The sequence below is a fragment of the Ovis canadensis genome, chromosome 17 (assembly GCF_042477335.2).
Source record: "Ovis canadensis isolate MfBH-ARS-UI-01 breed Bighorn chromosome 17, ARS-UI_OviCan_v2, whole genome shotgun sequence".
In the NCBI taxonomy this organism is placed as follows: domain Eukaryota; kingdom Metazoa; phylum Chordata; class Mammalia; order Artiodactyla; family Bovidae; genus Ovis; species Ovis canadensis.
In genome coordinates this window covers 55,055,079-55,078,225 of record NC_091261.1, presented here as the reverse complement: position 1 = coordinate 55,078,225, position 23,147 = coordinate 55,055,079, and the positions used below count along the sequence as shown (strand labels likewise).

General features: G+C 61.0%; 1 protein-coding gene across 41 annotated transcripts in view; it reads left to right on the top strand.

Annotated features, from left to right (window-relative positions):
- The first annotated feature begins 502 nt into the window (after window positions 1–502).
- FBRSL1 (fibrosin like 1) overlaps window positions 503–23,147 on the top strand; it is an 84,113-nt gene continuing 61,468 nt past the window's right edge. For 33 of the 41 annotated variants that reach the window (XM_069558588.1, XM_069558587.1, XM_069558571.1 and 30 more), the window contains exons 1-2: window positions 597–1,185; window positions 16,556–16,756. In XM_069558588.1, the coding sequence (XP_069414689.1) occupies window positions 907–1,185; window positions 16,556–16,756 (480 nt within the window). In that variant the 5' untranslated portion in view covers window positions 597–906. Of the gene's footprint in view, window positions 1,186–16,555; window positions 16,757–17,602; window positions 20,275–23,147 lie in introns of those variants that run through there. The other 8 variants (XM_069558580.1, XM_069558559.1, XM_069558567.1 and 5 more) reach the window with 4 other exon arrangements.

Here is a 23,147-nt window from a genome sequence, read left to right as displayed (position 1 = left end):
CCTCCCCCAGCTGCGGGGGCGGGGGAGGGCGGTGATGGTGAGCGTGCCCCTCCGCGCATATGTCTCGCTTGGCTGGAGAGGCCCCCACTTTTCCGCTTATGAGCTCCCATTGATAGATTCTATCGGAACGAGGCCGCGGCTGGGGAGGCGCAGTGATGTACCCCCTGCCCCTCCCCAAACAGGCAAACAGAGAGCCAGGGTAGCACTTCAGCTCCCTACACCTCCCACGTGCTGGGACGCCAGCCCAGGTGCTTGCGGAGGGGCGGGAAGGGGCGCGGCCTCCCAGATCCCTCCCCCAAGGGGCGGGGTATGGGCGGGGCGGGCCTGTGGGGCGGAGCGCGGCTTGGTGGGCGGGGCCGGAGGCGGGGCGGTAGGGCCTGGCTGAAGGGGCAGAGAGCGGCCTGGCTGGGCCAAGAGGGGCGGGCCCAGGGCGGGGCGGGGCGGGGCGGGCTCGCATCGGCTCCGCCGAAGCTCCCACTTCCTCTAGCGCCGGCTGCCTGGCGGAAGTACGTCAGTTGTTATCCGCTCGGGGCGCCGCTGCCACCGCCGCCTCACGAGCCCCGGCGCCTCAGCCCCGGTCAGCGCCCCGCCCGCTTGCACGCCTGTCGGGCCTCAGCCCAGCCTTCGCCCGCCGCCAGTTGCGCATGGGGCGTGCCCTCGGGGCCGCGGCCTACGGCCGCTGAGCGCCGGCCGCCCCGCTAATGCGCGCGGCGTCCCGCGCCGGGGCGCCCAGGCCGCGCAGGGCCCGGGGCTGAGGCTACCCGCGCGGCATGTCCGGCCCGACCCGCCGCCCGCCGCCGCCCAGGGCCCGAGTCCGCGCGGACCGCAACAAGCCCGGCGGGGCCGAGTAGCGCAGCGGCAGCGGAGCGGGAGCCCGACGGCGCGGCCGCAAGGTCACCGCGCGCCATGGAGGCCAAGGTCCGCCAGAGCCGGCGCTCGCGCGCGCAGCGGGACCGTGGCCGGCGCCGGGAGGCGGCCCGCGACGCCCGCGACCAGAGCGCGTCGTCGGGGGATGAGCCTGAGCCCGGGCCCGGCAAGGAGAACACGGGCCTGCCCCGCGCGCCCCCGCCCCGCGCTGCCGCCGCGCGCCCCCCGCGCCGCCGCCGCCGCGAGTCCAGCTCGCAGGAGGAAGAGGTCATCGACGGCTTCGCCATTGCCAGCTTCAGCACGCTGGAGGCCTTGGAGGTAGGTGGGCCCCCGCGAGCATGTTGCCGCGCAGTCGCGAAAGAGAAGCCCCTGGAGCATGGGCACACCCACCCCCTTAGGGCTTCCAGGGCTGTGTGGGCCCCACGCGCCTAGAGGGTTGCTCCGGGAGGACCCGGCCCCCCCGCGGGGGGTGCGGGCCTGTTGGTGTTTTAAGGAGCTGGGGAGAAAAATCTCTAAATTATACTGTCCAAACTGGGGGCTGCCTGGCTACTCAGTCTTTTTCCAATTGTGTTTATGTTGCCAAAATATCACTTGATTCGGTTCAGGATGTGCTAGGGAGGTGAGCACTGCTGAACTTGCATGGAGGCCGTGATAAAATGGATACTTGAGGGTTCTTCCTGTTCTCCTCCTCCCTCCTCGAGGTTTCTGTTCACATGGGAAGAGGGAGGGTCATATTTTAGCCCCCTCTCTCTGCCACCGCTGTGTGCTGCGTGGTTATTAGGATGGCAGAAAATATTGCTTGTCTGGTTGAGTTATCGTGGACAATATTTGTTGAGCAAATAACGTCCCTTCTCGCCTGAAACCAAGTGAGTGGAGAAGGAAATGAATGCTGTCAGAGCTGGCAAGTAGACTGGTCGGGAGTTCTTGTCTCCTAGAACTGGCCTGGGTAGGAATGCGGCCTGGCCTGGGAGTCCTGTGAGCCCCAGTCAGCTAGCCAGCCCCTTCACCCTCCAGGGGCCCTAGACAGCACTTATTTGGGGGGACCAGCGTCTGTGGGGTTTGGGGTCCCAGGAAATGCTTAGTTAACAGCTCCCCTTTTCTGAGGAGTTGGGGCCAGTGGCCTAGGACTCCCCAGTCTCAGAAGCTAAGCTTTGGGGGAGGGGAAGTCCCGACACTGCAGGTCCCCTTTCCAGGAGTAGCCCGCCTCTGTAGAGAGCCTCAGGGTCAGGTGCTGGCAGCCAGGGACAGGTGGCCCAGGCACAGGTTTGCCACTTTTTGTCTGGACGCATGGATGCACCTGTGTCAGAGCCTGGGCTAACACTGCCCCAGATCCTCTGTTGTGCTTATCTGGGAAGCCTGGGATGGCTCCTGGGCCTAGGGGTCCTCGGCTAACACCCTCTGTCAGGGTGTGGTGTCGCAGGCCTAGGCTCTGTCCTGGGGAGGGGAGGCCCCAGGGCTGAGCTTTCAAGCCAGGTCCTGCCCTGCGGCCTCTGAGAGTGGATACACCAACCACCTTCCAGATGCGTAACTGCCCTGTCAGGTGGGGTAAAGACAAAAATGCTTACTGTGTCCTCCAGGGCCCTGCACCCCATCAGCTGGCCTCTGCCACCTGACATCCTCTCACACCAGCGTATCAGCCCCTTGCAGGTTCTGCCTCAGGGCTTCTGAACTTGCTGTTCCCTCTTTCTGGGCTGTTCGGCGCCTTCATGTCTCAGCGCAAATGACACTCGGAGAGGCTGTCTCTGGGCATGGCCTGAAGCGGCATCCCTTCCCCCCAGCTGTGCATCTCCCCTTGTTATTTCACACACTCTCTTTGCCGCCAGTTCCCACATCTCTCTGAAGCTGTCTGCTGTTTTGATGCTCCAGAACTTGTAGCTGGAAGAGAGCAGGCACCGAGTCTGTGTGTTTCCCCTGAGGGTCCTAGTGCCCCATGTTCCTGGAGTGAACCAGTGAGATGAGAAATGGAGGTTCAGGGAGGCTGCGCCTCGGGTCACTCAGCGCCCCACACACTGCCTGCAGTGGCTCTGGCTGTACCCTCCTGCCTCGGGACGCAGTGCGAGGGGACTTCTGTGGGCTCAGACCAGCCCCAGCCAGGTCGTGGTGAGAATGAGCTCCTTTTTGCTTGGCATTCACGCAGCCGCATCACGCAGGGCCCCTCTACGCACCTTTCTCTGCCTTTCTGAGCCAGGGAGGGGTCTGCCTGTCTTGGAAAGTACGGGGCTTCTGGACAAGTCAAAACTTCTAGATCAGCCCGCTTGTTTGGCCTCATTTCTTGCTAAAGTGTAGTGGTTTTCCCCCAGAGTTCAGATAATTCATAATGAGGCTGAGTGACAGCACGCAGCGAACGAGTAGGTGCTGTTCTGAACCTGCTTGTCCCCACGGCACAAATGGGGACACTGAGGCCCGTCGCCTGCCGTGTCAGGACCTCAGTGTGCCCAGACTCAGGGTTCTGCCAAGCCCTCGCGAGTCTGTTTTGGCCTCCATGTGGATGCAAGCTGCCACCTTGGGAGCATAACCTAATGTCAGGTGTGGGGCCCTGTGCAGAGTGCCAGTGTCCCTCAGGGCCTCCTTACCTTTGTCCTGAGGAGGCACGCCCCACCCCCAGTCCCCTCCAGGCTCCCTCTCCCTCTGTGTCCTGGGAAGGCCCCCTCCACCCTGTGTCCTGGGCAGGTCTCAGGCCCCCTTACCCTCTACCCGGTGTCCCTGTGTCTGCTCCAGAGGAAGGGTGACACAGGTGCCTGCCTCAGGGCAGCTGGGAAGATCACTGGCCACCCCTTTTAAGTGCTGTGGACCCAGCAGGCGCTCCATAATGTGGCGGGGGTGTTGTCAACTGAGGAGGGGCCCCAAGTCTGTCTGGCTCAGGACATGTACACAATCCTGGGGGTAGGGTTATCTCCATTGGAATCCAGTGTCTGAGCTGAGCATGTGCAGAGGTCATGATCTGGGCACGGGGTCGCACACCTAAGCCCTTGTCCCCTGTTGGCTTTCCAGTTTTCCGTTTATCCATGTGGGGACAGTGAGCAGGTGGCCATGGGATAGGGGCCCTGTGGTTGGGGCGGCACAGGGCATCTTTTTCCCAGGGCTTTCCCTCAGGGCAGCCGGCCCTTGCCCTCCATGTTCCTTCGTGTTCTCTGGGTCTGGAGAGAGCATTTGACAGTAGAACCACTCTTCTCGCTTGGCATCCAAATGATTTCTTTGTTCATTTGCTTTTCAAACAGCAAAACAGTTTTACCTGGATCGAGTCAATTTTTATGAAAAGGTATATTTTGAAAAAAAGTAGCACTAGACTCAGTCTCCTTCAGTAACTACTGTCCCCAGCTCCTGGTCTTTGTAGAGCATGTTACGCAGCTATAACCATACTTGTAGTCTTGCACCTCTCCTTTTTGCACAAGGAAAAGGTTATCTGCCGCATCTGTACATGTCTGGGGCATGTGTGCCCGGAAACAGAGATGGAAAGGAAAACGCCCCAAATTATAGCTGTGCTCACAGGTGACTTCCCTTCTCTAATTCTCTTTCTTACGTTTTGATCAATACATGTAGCTTTTGTAATCCACAAAATGTACTACACCTCAAGCCGTACGTGACCTGCACCACATAGAGTCGTGCTTGAGAAACCGTGCTCCCACCTCCGACACGGCAGCAGGTGGATAGTGGTGTGTGGGCAGCTGGTCTTGGCCCGGCCCCGCTGCTCCCAGCCTTTGGGGCCATCCAGGGGCTCGCTCTGTGTTCCCCCCAAAATAATGGAACCCTTCCCAGCTTAGGATGTGAGCCTTATGCCCACTGAGGGGTGGGTTCAGGCCTGGACATGGCCCCATGGGGGTGGGGAGTCAGTGAAGGGTGCCAAGACACCCCTTTCCTGGGCCACATTACGGAGGGTCAGTGGTGGTGATCCGTCTGCGAGTCAGGTTTAGTCCCCCCTCAGGGCAGAGAGCTCGTGGTCTGTGCTAGCTTGGTGCTCAAGGCCAGGCGTGTGGGGAGTTGAGATGTAGCCCCAGCAACCCATGGACAGAAGCCCATGCTGTCAGTTAACCTGGGGGGGCCACGTGCCCAGCCCAACCCTCAGACAGGAGGAGTGAGAGCTGAGAACACACGGATGATTGGGTGCTGTGAGGAGAGCCAGCAGCCAGAGAAGCCTTCAGCATGGAAAACGTCCAAGTCTCTAGGACAGAGCACCTCCTCCAGGCTGCCTTTTGCTCTTCAGATGGGGAAATTGAGGCCCGTGGTGGGTGGATGGGGCTTTGCCTGCAGTCATAGGCTGGAGATGTGGTGCCGAGCTTGGAACCTGCCTAGGATGAGTTAGGCTGCTCCCCCTGCCCCCACTCCACAAGGTCCCACAGCTTGCTGTGAGGTGTGCAGCCTCCAAGGGGGACCCTGGCAGCCAGTGAAAGCAAAGCCACCGCATGGCCCCTCAGCCCACCTGGGTGTCCACCAGCCCAGGGCAGCACCGGTTTTGCTACTTGTGGGGTGGGAGGAGCTCTGGGCCTAGCCTCAGTCAGGCCTGGCATCTCTGTACCATCACTATCTCCTGTCGTGGGGGAGATGAGCTTTGTGGGAGCAGTTTTGACAATAGCAGCTGCTGAGCGCCTGTCTTGAGGACTTCCCTGTCCTCACACACCCACTTAGTAGAGAAGAAGCTGAGGCCTGGGGAGGCCAGATCCTTGCCCAGAATCTGCCTGCCTCTGTCCCAGGCCACAGAAACTGCAGATCTTCCCCTGAACTTGGCTGCATTTTTCAGACACTCTTTGGGAAGAAGCTGAGCTTGAGCAGAGGGTGATCTTGCCCGACATGTGAAGGGTCAGCCTTTTCGTGGGCTGCAGGAGCAATACAGTGGCCGGGGCCGGCTGCCTGACCTCTGGGGAAGGGCCAACCCCCCGAGCACCGTGGGGATCTGCGCCAGACTGCAGAGCCTGAGGCCGCACTGGGCTGCGAGGGCTCAGCCACGTCCCCCAGTATCACTCCACATCCATCTCAGGAAGTAGGGTCACAGGGAACACTCTGGTGACACACAGCAGTGGCGGCAGCCAAAGTCCTGATGGACGGTAGCCTTGTCTCTGCTGGGCAGCATGTTACCTTCACCTGCCCGCGAGCACAGGTGAGGGTCTTGAGCCCCTTGTGGGGCTGGGCCGTTTCCTGGGCTCCCTTACGCTGGCTCACTCCCTTGTTCCCCCGTGACGGGGGCTTGTGTGCGGGCACTTGTGGCCTCGGCACCTCAGGCTTCCCTGTCTGTCTCACCTGCGCTGTGCCCAGCCCCGGTGAAGGCCGTGTGGATCTGACGACAGAGAGGGTGGTGGGCACCTGGAGGCTGTGCTGTACCTGGGGTAGAGCATGGCAGAGAAGTGGCTCCATGGCCTGGAGCCTCCCCTCCCTGCTAGTCAAGTTTGCCTGGGAGGAGTGGCAGCCTGGGCCGTCGGGGCTCCTCCGTGGCAGCTGCGGCAGCATTCTCTCCGCCCTTGCTCTGGTTTCGGAGCCGTGTGTGCGCGTGTGTACTGTTGGGAGGGTAGGGGGTCCGCAGCCCAGGTACGTGTACGCAGCAAATTCTGTTCGGGTGGGCAGTTTTCTGCCTTCTGGAGGAAGGGTACTGGAGTCTGGAGGCCACCCCCACCATGGATGTGGGGGTCACCGAGCTGGGGGCAGCCAGAGTGACCGCAGTGGCACCCGCTGGGACAGCTTGAGCCATGTGGTTCATGTGCTGTGTGAGGAGCCCTGGGAGTTGGGGACCCTGCGCAGATGGGGAGACTGAAGCATTCACCTGGCCTCTCATCTGGGGCAGAAGTCCAGCTGCACGGGGGCCAGGCCCAGGTGCCTGCTGTGGTCACACTGCCCGGGCCGTGCTCCCTGCCCGCACCCCTCTGCCGGGAGTCCCTTTCTGCGCATCTTTGGTGACCAGGAACCTGCTGCCCCGAGGAGCCATCCCCCGGTTCAGTCTCCATGAGGCCTCTGGGGAGCCAGGCCACTGCCTGTTCAGAGGTTTCCAACGCTGTGGGTCGCATCACCGGACCACGGCCTCCCTCACCCAGCCCTCTTGCCTGGACTGTTGCTTGGGATGGTCTCTCGCTGCTCTCAGTCACTGGGACCCAGGCAGTGGTGGCCTTGAGGCAGGCCCTGCAAGGCTCACGTGGGTCTCCCAGGCCTCTGGAAGCGACTGCTGGCCACCAGGGAGGGCTCTGACCCATCCTGCTCTCCTGACTCATTGAGCACTGGGTGCGTCTTGTGCCCTGTGCCAGCTTTGGGCTTGGCTCCAGGCAGAGGAGGCGGACAGGTAACTATAGACTCGCGAGAGACTGGAAGGAGGTAACGGGCTGTGATGACAGCATCTGCCATGAAGGCAAGGCAGGTGCTGGGGCGGGTGGGGCTTTCGGGTTGAGAGGCTGTGGAAGGTCTGTGAGGCCAGGAGGGGCGCATGCGGTGACCGATCACCGAGGTCACCTGAGACACTTTCTCCTTTCGGGAGCTGGAATCTGAAACCTGCGTGGAATCAAGTGCTTTGGAGAATTAGGACAGATGTGGTATTTGGTTCCAGTTTGGTGTGGAGAATCTTCTAGGACCCTGATTTGCCACAGTAGTTCTGGAAAGAAATCTGAGTTTCCCCTTTTGTTCCGCTCACCAGGACTCATTTGTGTGTGGGAGGAGAGCTGGTTTGGACCCTGGTGTGCACGTGGGGCCAGGGGGTGGGGAGGCCGTTGTGCGTTTGTGTATGTGGGGCGGGACCTTGACCCGGGGAAGCGTCTCCAGTGTCCCCGGCTCTGCTTCTCCCTTGGAACAGATGTTTAGGGCGGTCACCGCCCTCTGGACTCTGCACGGAGCTGCACATGTTGACCTGGCAGCTTGTGCTGGGGGAAGCAGAGCAGGCATCTGTGCACGGCACCTGTGTGACCCTGTTAGGGGGCCCCCACTTACATGCCATTGCCAGGGAAGTACTAGGGGCCAGAGCCCAGCCCAGTCAGTGGGGGTGCCGAAAATCACAGCAACAGGAACGACGGCAGTCAGGGCCTCGGCTCACCCCGTCCTCCTAGCAGCCCCTGCAGCAGGTGCGTGCTGCTCCCGTTGTCCTCAGTTTTCCCCTCTGAAAACTCAGGAGTTAAGTCACCTCTTAAATCTGCATGGCTGGCAAGTAGCAGAGCAGGATGAGAACCAGGCACAGGACCTAGGTCTGTGCTGCCCTGTGGAGGGCAGGGGGCGGGGGGTGGAGGCCATGTAACCAGAGAGCGGCAGGGCCCCCACCTGTCCAGCCTGGGCTTCACCCCTCTGGCCCGGGGCTGCATGTCTGACCACCCTGTTTTTCCTGTCCTTGGAGGGAGGGCCCTCACAGTTTCAGACTGAGTCAAGAGTTGGCCCTGTGGGGATCAGGTGGGACCTGGTGGGACCTCCAAACCAGCCTCCACAGGAGCTCCAGCAATGTGTGGCCATCAGCCATGTCCTGATCCTCTCTCCCTGCCCTGTCCACTGGTTGCTCCAAATCTGACGTATTTTGCCACCTTTGGTGCCCGGTAGTTGCCCCTCTTCCTGCAGACACTCTCCAGCCTTGGGGGAGGGCAGGGGTGTTCATGGTCCTGGCCCCAGGTCTCCTGCCTCTCATGAGCGCCAGTCCCCACAGGGACCCATAGGGTCTGCCAAGATCCTATCAGTTACCTAACCTCACATACCATAGCTATCCCCTCTGGCCCCCAGGCTCGGCTCTGTGTGCTGATCCTCAGACCCCGGTAGGCCCCTGGCCAGTGCTTTTCCCGCATACTGCTTAGCCTGCCCTCACCTCAGTCTTGGCTCCACCTGCAGCCCCAGTGAGATTTGTCAGACAGGAATGCTCATAGACTCATCTGGATAAAGCCAAGGGCTCCTGACTCCTGAGATCACATCTCTTCCTCATCCAGATTCCCCAGAGATCCCCTGTCTGCTGTCCATGGAATGAACCCATGTTCCCCTTGAAGCCTGGCCCTGCCTACCTCCTCATCTTGGGCCCTGCACCCTAGGAGCGCCTGCCGCAGGCCCCTGCCCAGCTTGCGTCATCTCCCAGGAGCAAGCTCAGGATGCTTCTGAGGCCCTCCTATCAGCCGGGGCAGCCCTATGCCTGCTCTGGGTCTCACTTTCCTCATCTAGAGGTGATAAGGTGGAAGTACCTACTAGTGGTCCTGTACCTCCCTGTCTCTTCTCAGAGTTTGTTTTTCTTCATCCCCCACCCACACAGAACACGAGCATGAGATGGTTCAGCAGCAGCCGCCCTGGCTGCTCCCCCGCTGGGCTGGGCTGCAGCTGCGCAGATTCCAGGGCCCTAGGGGGAGCTCCCAGGACCTCGAGCTTGAGAGGAACTGTGGCAGTCCTGGTTGAGCACGGGATAGGGTCTGGCTGTGGAGGAGCGGGCGCTGAGCCTCTGGGGCGGGGCTCATGGCCTGAGGGGCCCTGAGCAGAGACCGACCTCGTCATCGTCAGAACGGTGGTTTGTGACCATTAAATCCCAGTGTAGTGCAAGTCAAGGGTCGGCCCGGGTCACGGGGCGGGGGGGGGACCCACGCATGGACGTGGTGTTGGGTGGTGGCTCGTGCAGACCTGAGCAGGCGGCTGTCTGTGCCACCTTCACACCTCCTCGTCCCCCAGGCGCTTCCAGTTTCCCCAGACCTCTGTCTGCGTTGTCAGCCATCTGTCTGGCTTGACTTTACCACAGGGTGGGTGGGTCTGCGTGTTTTGTTCCCAGGTGACTCTTCTCTGTCCTGATGGGAGAGGCTCAGTCAGTGGATGTGGGAAGAGATGGGTACCTTCACAGGGCCTGGGAGGGGCGTCCCTCTGGGAGGGGCTCCCTGCCCGTATGCCGGGAGCTGGGGCCCGGGAGGCACTGGCCGAGGCTGCGGTCGTCCTGCTGGAGCCGGGCTCCTGACTCCATGCCCTTGACCGTCTGCCCTCCAGCCATGCCCACCTCACCAGGTGCTCACTGCCCTGCGCACACTGTGGGCGGGGGCTCGGGGTAGGGCACTGAGGAGGAGCGCAGTGGGACCGGGATGCGACGAGGCAGGTTCTGGAAGCTTCCAGAGCAGCAGAGGTGTCAGTGAGGTCTTCAGGAGACTGCCCTCAAGGGCAAGGGGACCCTCAGGGAAGCCTTGCCTAGAGAGTCAGCGTACTGGGTGTGGGGCTGGGGCGGTGTGGGTGTGACGTAGGCGGGGGACAGGTCAGGGAGGAAACTCTGACCAAGTGGCGCCGCTGGAGGGGAGACTGGACCTGGCCCCCAGAGCAGCCAGGCCAGCTCCCAGTTCAGGACCTGAGCGCAGACAGGTCCCAGGCCGGGGGCGGAGGTGCCTGTGGCCTTCCTGCACCTGGAACAGGGCCCGGGGCAGGGGTTAGGGCAGGTGGAGGACCTTCTCAGTTCCCCATCTGGCCTCCAGGACCTGTGTGGGCAGGGAGGGCCTCTAGCAAAGCCTGTCTAAATGGAGGCAGATCCTGTTGGGGTGGTTCACAGGGCCTTCCTTCCCTGTCTCTCTAGAACTTCCCTGACTTTGGCACTTAAGTCCCATGTCCCCAGAACCCGCAGACATGGAGAGTTGGTCCCTTGGGGGTTGGAGGCATCGGATGCTGGTGGGCAGTGCAGAAGCTACCTGCTTTCTGGCTGGGGGGAGGGGAAGGGTTACCTCCTGGGGAAAGACCCTGGCAGTAAGCCACGGGCTCCCCCAGTCACTGGGAGGAAGCACCTGCACATGGAGTCTCTGCCCCAGGGTGTGAACCACAGCCTAGAGGAGCAGGGTGGAGGGGCTGTGATTTTACTGAGGTAAGCGGGTGCGGGAGTGTTGAGCCAAAACTTGCAGGTGAGGGGCAGTGAGCCGTGTGCATGCCAGGGCAAAGGAAGCAGCTGGGCCAAGGCCCTGGGGCAGACAGACTCTGATGGGAGATGACAGCCTGCCAGGTGAGCTGGGGGTGAGGCTCTGAGGGTAGAATGGGTGGGGCCCACACTCAGACTGCAGGAAGGTGGGATTTGACCTGAACTCCTGGAACCACAGAGAGCAGATGCCTGAAACAGGAGTCGGGGAGTGCTGCTGGGGCCCTCGAGTCCAGGAGGTTCTGGGAGACAGGCAACCTCAGCCACCCTACAGCCCCCTGGCCCTGTCCCAGGGTGGCATGGCCATCCCACAAGGCCTCCCTGCAGGAAGTAAAGGGGCAGGTGGGGTGGGAAGCAGTGGTGAGGTCTCGGGTGGGCTGTCCACTGGGGCCATCTGCATTCTCACCCTGCTGAGGGGGGAGCGAGAGTTGCCCAAGTTTGGTGAGGAGGGGTGAGCTCTGTGGGGGTGGGGTCCAGGTATTGGGGAACAGACTCCAGTGTGGTTCACAAAGTGTGGAAGAGGGGGTTCCTGCCCAGTTGGAGAGAGATGGCCATGCTTTTGCCTGCAGAGTCCGTGGCCTGGAAGGGCCCGATCCACTTGAGAGCAAGCAGCCTCAGCCCCCAGCGAGGGGAACAATTCTGAGTCTGTGTTTGCCAGTTTTAATTACTTTTCTCTCTCCATGGCTGGTTTACTGAAGCGCAGTTTGAAATTTTATTGGTGGTGCATAGTATTAATGTTTAAGGGAGTTAAAAATAGTCACATGAAATTGCTACAGGAAAATCTAATCTGTGATTTCATAGCAGCTGCCCCTGACCCCAGTGGTCTGAGGGCCTGGTCACTCGGGGGCTTCACTGCCGGGCCATTGCGTCAGGTGGCCAGCGATTGTGCACCTCCATGCCCCACAGCACCCTCTCTGAGGCCCCCCTGCGTGCGGGCAAGGGTGCTGGGCTCTGCATGGCTGCATCTGCCCATGTGTGCCCGCAGGAGTGGCCCAGAGGCCCCATGCCGACTGAGGGCTACCTGGACACCCCTCTTGGGTCACCTCATTTGTCACCTCTGGTGATGGCAAGAGCTGACAACTCCCCGGGCTGGCTAGAAGTTCCTGGGTCACTGGTGGACATGACCGCAGACCCTGGGGCACTGGAGTTTGTCCTGCCTCACACTGCATCGTCACAACCTTGGCAGTGCCTCATTGCCCCGTTTGTACTCGGGAGCACTTGTAGTAGCATTATTGTGGGCCTGCAGTGTGGCTCCAGAGGCAGCTGTGGGTAAAACCCCCACAGGCCTGGGCACAGCTGCTGCTCCAATCTCCAGATGAGGAAATTGAGGCCGGCAGGGCAGTGACCCTGCGTGTGCCCGGGCATGGCTGAGCCTTTTAAAGGAGCCCAGACAACCACCCCCCCCACCACCACCACCACCAGACTGGCCTCACAGGCGAGGGCAGCCCCAGCCTTGGGCACCAGGGCTTGAACACCAGCTCGTGTTCACCAGCTGCACGCACAGAACAGAAGCCCGGGGAGCTCTGGGAGTGTTCTCAGGGCAGTGACTTGCTGTGGGAGTGGCGTCTGGACCCCTGTGTGCCCTGCTCCAGAGAAATCCTGCTGACATGGCGCGTTTCCTTCCAGGAGAGGAAACTGGTGGGGCCGTTGGCTTAGAGTTCATCCTCTTGAGCCTTCAGGCGGGAAATGCTGTGGGCCTCTCTTGGAGCCAGGACATGTGTGGCACGAGGACGCCTGCCTCTGGAAGCCAGGGAGCCTCTGTCTGCACAGGGCCCACGCTGAGCGCATGGCAGCTTGGCCAGGGCAGGCAGCTTTCCTGCTCCCCCACTCCTTCCAGACGCAGAAGGTCCTGTCCTGGGGCCCCATGTGCCACCGTGGTCTGTGGCTGGCATGGAGCTGGACTGAGTTCAGTACAGGGGAGAGAGGCATGAGTGTTTCAAGTTTTCTGACAATCTAGTTGTTGTTTTTTAAAGAAAATGACAGGAAAAGTGGCAAGTTAGGACAATTCGTGGTTGACAGACGTGTCTTTTTAACCGCGTGAATGATGCAGTGGCCCAATGTGTCTGGAGAGATGACCTAGAGTTTTCCTGAGGCCCTTCCAGAACCTGCAGAGGGGCTGGGGCTAGTGGCAGGGGGAGGGAGGGGTCCCGGCCCGGAGTGGGTGGGGTCCCGGAGGAGATTCTATCTGCAGCGTGCACCACGTAAGTCACCCCCATGCTTGCTTCCCTTCCCTGTCTGTCCAGCCCATTTTGTCTCCTTGGTTCACAGATGCTTGTTAGAAAGACAGGTCCCTGCCCCGTCCCATGTGACCCCTTAGGGCAGGTTGCCCCTGTAGGTTTCATGGTTAGTGGTGGACTGTCCATGCATTCTCTCCCTTTGCTCAGACTTCTGTCACGGGCAGCCCTGTTCTCTTTCTAGGGCTCAGACGTGAGAGCCCAGAGGTTATCCCGTGGACCAGAAACAGCCTTTGTGACTTTGGCCATGTAGGTCAAAAGTGGCTTTGGATGGCCCTAAGAAGGCCCTGAGATGGGTGCTTGCTCCTTCCTCCCTGTGAGAGCTCAGCCCACAGTGACAACGTGAGGTGCACACCTCAGGATCAGGCCACACAGGGGCAGGAGGCTTACTCTTTCCAGAATGAAGTGGTCCACGGGAAGGTGAGGGGAAAAAGCTTGCCGCTTTCTGTGGCAACGAGAAAGTCACAGCACCTGTGTTGGGTAGGAGCGGGGCTCCAAGGGATGGGAGATTGGGCCCAGGGGCCTGATCACCGCAGCTTCAGTGTCCTGCGTGGAGACTCTGCGCCAGCCTCCTGTCCAGGGTGCGGGGTCTGAGTGTGCATGTGCACGCCTGTGTGTGTGGCGGGGAGATGCCTCAAAGCCCCGCCTCCTTATATCTGTGGGCCCTTTAGGTGGTGTCTGCCCGTGTTTCCTGCGTTGGCGAGTGCTGCATCAGCCTGGCCACAGGGGCTCTGTCAGACGGGAGGGTGTGTGAACAAGCCTGCGTTTCCATCTGTAGACTGAGTGTGGCAGGCGGCTCCCTGCATGTGGGCCAGCCCAGTCCCTACTGCAGAAGACCTCGTGGGACAAAAGCCCCTCCCTCCCCTGAGGAAGCCTTCTGAGTGAGGTTACGGCCTTTTCCACCTTCGGATGGGAGGCAGGGGGGAGGTGGGGACCCATGGGTGGTCAGTGAGGTTCTGAGGGGACAGACCTGGCACGATGGACAGGTGGGTGTTCCAGGAGCCTTGCTGCTTTCCAGGGCCTGGGTGGGAACAGTTGGGTGACCAGGAGTCTCTCTGGACTTCTCTGGGCCTTGGCCTCCGTCTGTAAAGGGGTTGGCATTCATGTGTCCTGGGCACACCAGGAGTCCATATGTATTGAGTACCCTGTGTGTGGGAAGCGAGCCGCTGTGTTCACCAATGCTTTCTGTCCGTGGAGGCACAGCCTCAGTGTTGTTCCCCAGGGAAGCCCGTGGCCATATGCAGGGCCAGCTGCTGACTGCTGTCAGACGTCAGAGCCTCCCTTGGCCTCCCTCCCATCCCCGGGAGACAGGAATGCACCTCTGAAGCGGCTCCTTCTCTTCCACTTCCTTGTCTGCATTAGCCTTCTCTCCTTTTGAGAGTCGTGACAGCTCACCTAATGGCCTGGCTCCCTCCTGATCTGACCCCAGGTGCCTGGAGCCGAGCTGGCATACAGTCGGCGCTCACTGCCACGGTAATGAGTTGGCCTGATTCCTATGGGAGGGGCAAGCACGGGAAGTCCTGGGATCAGCAGGGACTCTTGTCGGCAGGGCATGAGGTGGGGAGTAGCCCCTTCTGACTGAGACAAGGTAGTGCCCTGGGGGTTTCCAGAGGTGGCTGCAAAAGTGCAGGTGACCTGTGGGTGTCTCTGGGGTCTTATAGCCCAGAGTGTGAGCATGGGAAAGGGGCTGTTCTGCACCCAGCAAGTCTCAGTCCCCCTTGCTGCTCAGGCAGAATCTGCCTGTGGAACTTTGGTCAGGTCCACAACTGTGGGCCTGGCAGGTCATCAGTGGGGACCTGAGTTCCAGGCTGGCAGGACTGCTGCATGGCATGGTGTCTGACCTCACGGATGTCCCAGGACAAGTTACCCACCTGTGGCCCCCCCGGCTCAGCTGACCTTTAGGAGCCCCCATCCCCACTGGGACACCATCCCTCTCTCTTCCTGGTACCCCTGAGTTGACATTGAGGATAGGGCAGGGACGTGCAGGAAAGTGAGCATGCTAGTGCTTGGTGAAGGGGCAGTCATCACAGGGTGTGACATGCTTCCTCTTGAGAGGCTGTGGATGGCATTTCACTCCCCACATCCTGCTCGCGCTCCAGGTCTGCGTGCCTGTGGGTTTGGGCCTGGGAGAGGGGAGGGATCTGTTACACCGCCGTGTGCAGCCGTGGAGCGGGGTGGTCAGTCAGCCTGCAGTTGGACGTGGTTGCTCCCGGGCCGGGCCACAGGCCACACCGGACAGGGCAGTCAGGGTGCTTCTGTTTCTGGAGGGACAACTCCAGTCTGGCCTCATTGGCGCCCCTGGTGAATTCTGGAAAGTGTGGGCCCCGCTCACTGGGTGGGAAGAGGGACGTGTGGAGTCTTCTTGAGGTGGCTGTGGACCCCGAGTTGGAGGACCCCACCCTCAAGCACAGCACCTCCTGTTTCCTGCCTCTGGTCCAGGGGACCAGAGCAGACTGGGACCTCGTCCTTCCTGCCACCCGCTTAAGTACCTAGGGACACTTCTTGCAGGGCCGTGGGATAAAGTCACCACTGTGTTCATTCAGGCTTTCCTCCTCCTCTCCTCCCACAAATGCTCTTGGAATCTGCTAAGTCCCTTGTTGGCGTTTCCTTACCTCTCTCTTTAGCAGCCCAGTGGTGCTGGAGCTGCCTCCAGCTTCCTTGTGGATGCCAGCAAGTGGCACCTCACCTGCTCAGTACATATCAATCCCAGGTCCTCCTGGGTTCTGGGCACATGGGCAGGGCTGTGTGTGTTGGTGGGGACGGGGGAGCGGGGCGTCCAGACCTTTGCATAGTAGTAGCTGTGCAGGCAGTGCAGAGGCTTGATGGGATGGGAGACCACATTGTCGTTGTCAGCATCAGTGTAACACATGCTTGTTAAACACCCACTGTGTGTCAGGCTCAGCTCTGGGCACTGGGTACAGCTGTGAGCAGGGCTTGCCCACATCTCTGCTCTAGGGCTGGATCTGGGGTCGCTGAAGCCCTGCACACCTGGCTGAGATGGAGACTGCTTTCCCAGGACAGTTCCCATCCAGTCAGGATTCCAGGCTGCAGGGAATTTGGGCTGATAGACCCACAGGTGGCTCAGGACCAGAGGAGGAGGCAGCTGGAGTTGCACAGTCTCTGCCTTTGGCCAGCTACTGTGCTGATGGCCTTCAGCCCAGGGCTCACCCTGTCTCAGACTGGGAATCTGAGGGCCACTCCCAGAATGGACCATGTCTCACAGAGGCCAGCACAGCCACCAGTCTCAGTGCCTGCTTCCCGTGAGCTTGGCTGAGACTTCACATTGGGCCGAGGATCAGGGCACCCTATTGCTGGCTGGGCTCCTTGGGAAACACCCCAGTCATCCTCCCCAAACCCCCAGTCCTGACAGGCCCGCCCATGCTCATCCGACCCATCTATGCCCTACCCGCCCCTCCATCTGCCTTCACTCCCCTCACGCGGCCCTGCCAGGGTGGGAGGCTTCCTCGCAAGCTTAGAGTGGTAGGCTGACAGCCCGCTGTGGAGGGCGGCGTGGGCTGCAGCCCCTCAGGTGGGCGCTGGCATGTGCACAGGGCCCCACCTTTGGCATGGCATAGTCTCTCGTGGTGTCACCGTTGGGATAGCTAACACTCCATGTGTCACCACCGATTAACTGGCTTTGTTCTTCCTTGTCCCGCAGAAGGACATGGCCCTGAAGCCACACGAGCGGAAGGAGAAGTGGGAACGTCGCCTTGTCAAGAAGCCCCGGGAGGCAGAAAACTGCCCATCTGCAGAGCCAAGTGAGAACGGGCGGCCCCTGGAGGCAGGCAGCTCTGAGCAGGACCTGGAGACCCCCTGTGACCGAGGGAAGAAGAAGGTCCCTCTGCAGCCCACCAAGCAGGTGAGCCCTGGGCCCCTCCCACTCAGAGCCATGGGCTCTGTGCCCTCTGCCCCTGGGCAGCCTCGGGGCCACACCAGCACCTGGACACCACCCATCGTCAGCTGGGCCTCCCTGGCAACGTGCTCCGTCGTTGTCGGGGGTGGGGTATGGGGCACACGTGGACTGGGGCCAGGGGCACCTGTCCACCGGAAGTCTGAGGGTCCTGAATAGAGGCAAAAGGCACCTCGGGTGGGTCACAGCCAGAGAGAGGCCACACCAGGCCAGGAACCGGGGGCGGGGGTGTCTTGTCTCAGGCGGGACGGGAGGGTGCACCGGTGATAGGCTGGCCCCGTTTCCCCATTGCGTCTGTCAGGCTCCGCCGACTACGGGGTGTCCAGTGTGTCTAATGCGTGGGGTCCAGGCTCATTGCTCGGTGCTCTCCACGTGCTAAACTTAGGCGAAGCGCAGTGTCTGCGAGACTGAGGGAGTCACATCACTTCTGTTTGGTGGTCCAGGCGCAAGGAGCAGCCCCGCTGGGAGCAGGCCCTCAGTGAGGGGTGATCCTTGCTGTCACCCAGAGCCCAGCTGGCATGGGGCAGGGAGACTGGGGCCAGGGGCTTATCTCCCAGAGCACAGGGTTCTGTCCTAGGTGTCGGCTCAGCACTGCAGCTGCTTTCCTCTTCAGGGACTCACTGGTTTGCGCCTCTGTTCAGAGAGGGGGTTCTTCTTGGTGTTTCACACTCCACTTTCAACTCCCTTGGGGATTGGAATGCTGGTGAGGGGGCAGCATGTCTCAGGGACCCGGGCTGGATGGGGGGTCTACAGACACACCTGCCCAGGTGGACACGTGCTCTTTCTTCCATGCAGGTGTGCTCCCCAGAAGGGGGGCCGCTCCCAGCCAACCACTGGGACCAGAACGGCCCGGCCCAGCGCCAGCAGCAGCTCCAGCCCAGCCAGCCCCAGGGGTCACTCCCAGCCCCGTGTCAGCGCTGCCAGCCCCGTCGGGCTTCCCCGGACCCCGGGCAGCCCTGCCAGCCCCAGCGGCCACTCCCGGGTCAGCGCAGCTGGCCCCAGCGGTCACTTCTGGGCCCAAGACAGCCCTGCCAACCCCGGCGGTCACTTCTGGGCCCAGGTCAGCCCTGCCGGCCCCAGCAGCTGCTTCCAGCCCCAGATCAGCCCTGCCGGCCCCAGCGGTCACTCCCAGCTCAGCCCCACCAGCCACGTTGGGCACTAGCCCCTAGGCAGCGCTTCCGGCGCCTGCGCTCCCTCCTGGCCCCGTGGCAGCGCTGCCGGCCCCTACGGTCCATCCTGGCCCCGTGTTACCTCTGTCGACCCCTACGGTCCATCCTGGCCCCGTGGCACCGCTGCCGGCCCCTGCGGTCCATCCTGGTTCCATGCCACGTCTGCCGGTCCCTGCTGGCCCTCTGGCACCGCTGCTGGCCTGTGCGGTCGTGGATGGGCCCGTGTTTCCGTGGCCAGCCCAGCAGGGCATCCTCAGGACAGCGGTGCCGGCCCCTTCGGTCACTGCTAGCCCAGTGCCAGCGGTGTCAGCCCCCCCAGTCACTCCTCATGCTGCGTCCACGTCGCCGGCCTACCAGCTCACCCTCAGGCCAGTGCTGCTGCCCCCGGCGGGCGTTCCTAGCCCCATGCCAGCCCCGAAGATCCCTTCTGGGCCAGCCCAGCCGCCCCCGGCGGTCACTGCTTGGTCTCAATCAGCCCCAACAGTTAGTTGAAGCCTCAGAGCAGCCTGGCCCACCCAAACCTTCACTGCTGGGCCCTGGACAGCCATGCCAACAAAAGCGGCCACTCATGGACCCAGAACAGCCTCACCCGCCCAAGCGGCCACTCTTGGGCCCAGAACAGCCCTGCCGACGAAAGCGGCCACTCTTGGGCCCAGAACAGCCCTGCCAGCCCCTGCGGTCACTTTTGGGCCCAAGCCAGCCCTGCAAGCCCCAGCCGTTACTCCCCTTACCTGAGCGCCCCTCACTCCTAGGTCGGCCAACTCCACCCCGCCGGCCTCTCCTGGGGCCCCCGAGCCAGCCACGGCAGTCCCTGCTGAACCTGGTGCGGGCCCATCAGCCCCAGCTCTCCCTCCTGGCCCCAGGCCAACCCTGCCGGCCCCTGAGGTCACGACGGACTCGATCCTCCACCCCTGCGGTGGCCCGCCAGGCCCCATCCGTGAGCCCTGGAGCCTGATGCCCATTCTCCCAGACCACCCCAGGTGTGGCTCTGCTGAGCCAGGCCAAGGCCCCCCTCACCTTGCAGCCTGAGATGTGTTGTCAGACTGGTCAGAGGCCTTCTCCAGACAGACTGGGCTGTTTGCAGTTGGAAGCTGAGGCTCAGCAGAGGCAGGAGCCCCCTGCAGGGCCACCACCAATCTGAGACCCCCCTGCGCCAGGAAGAGAGGAGAGGACCTCAGCACCTTCCCACCTTCCACAGGCTCACCCCCACTGTGCCCACTGCGTTGTGACATGCACGACCCCAGGAGAGGGAACACAGCTACCCCCAAAGGCTTGGGGTTGGGGGGGCGGTCCTTCAGCATCTCTCTGTGCCTCTAAAGTGCCCACTTGTCCTTCAGTGTTGGAGTTCCATGCCCAGGTGTACTGTTCAGAGAGTGAGCTCGTGTGTGCATGTACACTGTGTGGTCTGCAAGTATGCACGTGTCCATGGAGAGAGAGTGTGTGTGTGTCTGTGTGTGAGATTTTGGGAGGTGTGCCAGCTGTAGGCCTTGCTCTCCTTGAGCCTCTATCCATCTGGCCAGTGTGCATTCCCCATGTCCCTTGCCAGGCAGAATGTGGGCACAACCAGAGCCTGGCCTGGGCCCCTACTTTCCTGCCCTCTGGCAGAGGGTCGCATTTGTCCAGCTCCAGGGTCCTGTGACTGTGGAGAGAAGGCCTGAAGAATGCTCAGGGCCATCCATGGTGGTCTGCTGGTGCCAAGGAAGGTCCCCTCGGGAGTCTGTTTCCACCCTGATGGCCAGGCAATGAGGCGGAGGGCAGAGTCTCCCACCCGCGCCCCCAGCTTTGGACCAAGAAAGCCTGCAGGGCCCAAGGCCATTTCCAGAATGTCTGCTCCCAGCCTCCCACTTGTCCCCTACAGCTTTCTGGCTCCCGGCCCCCCAGGATGGCCCCTGTCAAGACAGACCTCACACTACAAGGCTTTCTCTGCCGCACCCCCACCCCGCTACCAGACCCACGTCTGCACTCAAGGGTCATCCACCCCTTGCCCCTGGAGTCCCAGCACAGGTGGGAGAGCAGTGTCGGCGACCAGGGCTCTGCTTTGTGCGCCTGCCTCACCCGGCTGTGATGGTCACTTCCAGTACTGACCTGGTTCACGGAGGCCACAGACACACGCACCGCCCCCCGCACCCCAACCCACCCCACCCCGGTTTCCAGGCCCAAGCCTTCCTCCCTGCTTGGTCGTGAAGACCCTGACACCCAGAGCAGGGCCTGCAGATACCTGGTCTCCCTCCCAGAAACATGGGGCTTATTTTTCTGATTAAAGAAAATAAAAAGTGCTGTGCCATTATTTTTATAATAGCATCAGTGTTTGTAATTTAACATAGTTTGTGTCGTATGGAAAGTGATTTATTCCAACAAGTGGTTTTCTGCACATCTGGACTTGCCTCTCGTTTATTCGATTTCAGCTGAGTTGCAGGAGAGCGGCCAGGGAGGGGGTGCCCAGGCGGGGGGCGCCTGGCTCGGACGTGGCTCACTGTGCCGCATGGTGTGGGCCTGGGGGCTGCAGCTCGCTGTAATGACCCTCCACGCCCTCCTGGCAGCCTACTTAATGGACTGGCTCCTCCTGTCCTGTTTCTTGGAGCCCCCGCTGTGGAAGGGGTCTTTTTCTCAATGCCACTGAAGGCGCTTCTGAGATCTTATCATCGACTCCGGCGTAGTTCCACTATCCCGTTGTTGTCCTCTCCCTCCCACTGCCCTGAACTCTGAGCCCAGGTGCAGTCTGAGCATCTCTGCCTCCAGGCCCTGTGCGTGCTCTTGTCTGGGCATGTCTCAGGCGGGGCAGGCCAGGACTGGACAGTTGGTCACCACCTTCTAGGCCTCTGGGCTCTTGGACTGTTGGCTGCAGTACATGGGTGCCACTTAGTGGGGGAAACACAGCTCTTGGGGGCACCATCTCTGATGGCAGGAGAGAGGTGGGGAAGAGGGCTGAGCCCTCGGGATCGCCAGGGCCTGGGGCTACCCCACCCCGCCGTGGGTGAACTCCATGGTGAGTTGGGGTGGGGCTGTCCCTTGTGTGATCACTGCTGAAGAAAGGACTCGGGTTCCATCTGGACTTAGCGGGGCTCTCTAACCCCATCATGACTCTGTGGCCACGGCTGGCCTCAGGTTCAAAGTGCCAGGACCCCGAGGGATGTGCACTTGGGCGAGGCATCCACTGGCCATAGAGGGGACTGGATCACATGCGTCGTGTCCTGGGGGACCCATGTTGCCATGAAGAAATACAGGTGTTCCAGTGTGACCAGATCAGTGTTTCTGAGAACAGTGGGAAGCCTGGGTTTGTCTGTGGATTCAGTGGGTATTTTCAAACATTGGTGGCTAATTCTAACTTGATGACTCACCTAGCTGGCCAGAGGACACAGCTGTGTGGGTTTTGCATGGCCTGGTGGCAGAGGTTTGGGCCCTGGCAATTGTCCTGGCCCTGAAGCCAAGGGTGTGCGATATGGCCCACCTCGGTGTGGGGAGAATGGGGCGGTCTGGCCTGACGGGCGGAGTTGGAGTCTTTGGAGGGGGGCATGCCTTGGGGGTCTAGGGGAGGCCCTGTGCTTGGATGGAGACTGGAGCCTGGGCACAGGCTGGATCCTGCGGCCCACCTCCTCTTCTGCAGACTGGGCCATGGGGAGGGGACATGTGCCTTCTCTACAGGAGCCCCTGATGTGACGCCTGGTCACTATTATCCTTTGCTGTGTGATGGCTGTTGTGGTTTTACTGTCAGGTTGAGTAAGGGGTGAGCAGGTGGTCTGTCCAAAAGCAACACAGAGATGAAACCTACCTACTAAACAAGACCTCTTGGGATCCACCCAGTGGGTGGGGAGGGCCAGGAGCATGGGTGACCCCGATGAGTCTGCAGGTTCCCAGCCCTTGAAGGGGATCGCACGCCACCTCCAGCATCCACCTGGGACACCTGGTCCAGGCTGGCGGTTTCCGGGGGGAGATTGCTTGTCGGCTGCCATGCACAGGGCTTCCCTGCGTATGTGTGCACAGCTGTCTTGAGCACAGAGGCGCTCTCCAGGTGAGCGCCTAGTCACTCCCCTTGAGTTCTGCTCCTTCACGTGGGGGACACCCTGGGGAGGATGGGCCCCTGGACCAGCCACTCACTGCACGAGGACTTTGTCAGCACCTAAGGCGCCAGGCACACGGTGCATCTTGACCAAGGCAGATCATCCCTGCCCCAGGGAGCCTCTGACGGGGCAGACGTGGAATGTAACGCAGTCGCTTAATGTATTAGAAGAGTCAGGCCTACATGTGTGTGTAGAGACGCTTGGCTGGGCAGGGGAGCTGGTGGCCTGCCTTCCCCAGCCAGAGGCTGCACTGACCACGGAACATCCCCAGCAGCTCACCAGGTCGGGAGCTGGGGCGTCTGAGGAAGGTGATGTCCGTGTCCAGCCACCTGCTCTTGCCTGGGAGGCTTGAAAGGAAGCCTGTCCCAGGGGTGGGACTAGAGGGCTTGAGACTGAGAGGGGTGCCACCCAAACTCCTGGAGGGGTCCCAGGGGCCTTGTTAAAAGGCAGGTTCTGACCCTGCAGAAGCTTAGAATAGCTCTCTTTGCTGGGACTATGATGGGACGCACATTAAAACCATAAAGAGACAAAATTAGCCCTAACATATTTTAATTCCATATACCATCAGCACTGTATATCCACCGATGCAGAGGGCTGACTGGGGCTGCATCATTTTATATAAAGGGCTTGAGCATCTCTGGAGTTCTGGTATCTGTAGGGGGCTCCTGGGGGGCTTCCCCAGTGGCTCAGAGGTAAAGAATGTGCCTGGAATCAACCTCCCATGGACACTGAGGGATAACTATATTCTAAATAGTATCATTGCAATATGTAATCAGTGTAAAAATTAACAGTGGGATATTCTACTTTATTTTTGTACCAAGTCTTGGAAAGGCAGCATGTGTCTTCCTCATGCAGCCCTTCTCAGTTGGCCTCAGACTGGTCCAGTGTGCTTCAGAGTCAGAAAGGTGTCTTTCCCAAGTTCACTGTCTCCTCACACTTGCCACTCTTGTTGGTTTCTCATTCTTGCACTCAGCCAGCCCTTGGTTTGAACCCCCACCACTGGGCAGCAAAGCTGAGCACCTGTCAGCCTAAAACCTCCCCTGTGAGCATCAGGTCTGTGTATCCAGGGCCAATACCCTCCACCCCAGAAGCCACAGCCCCCTCACTGAGCGA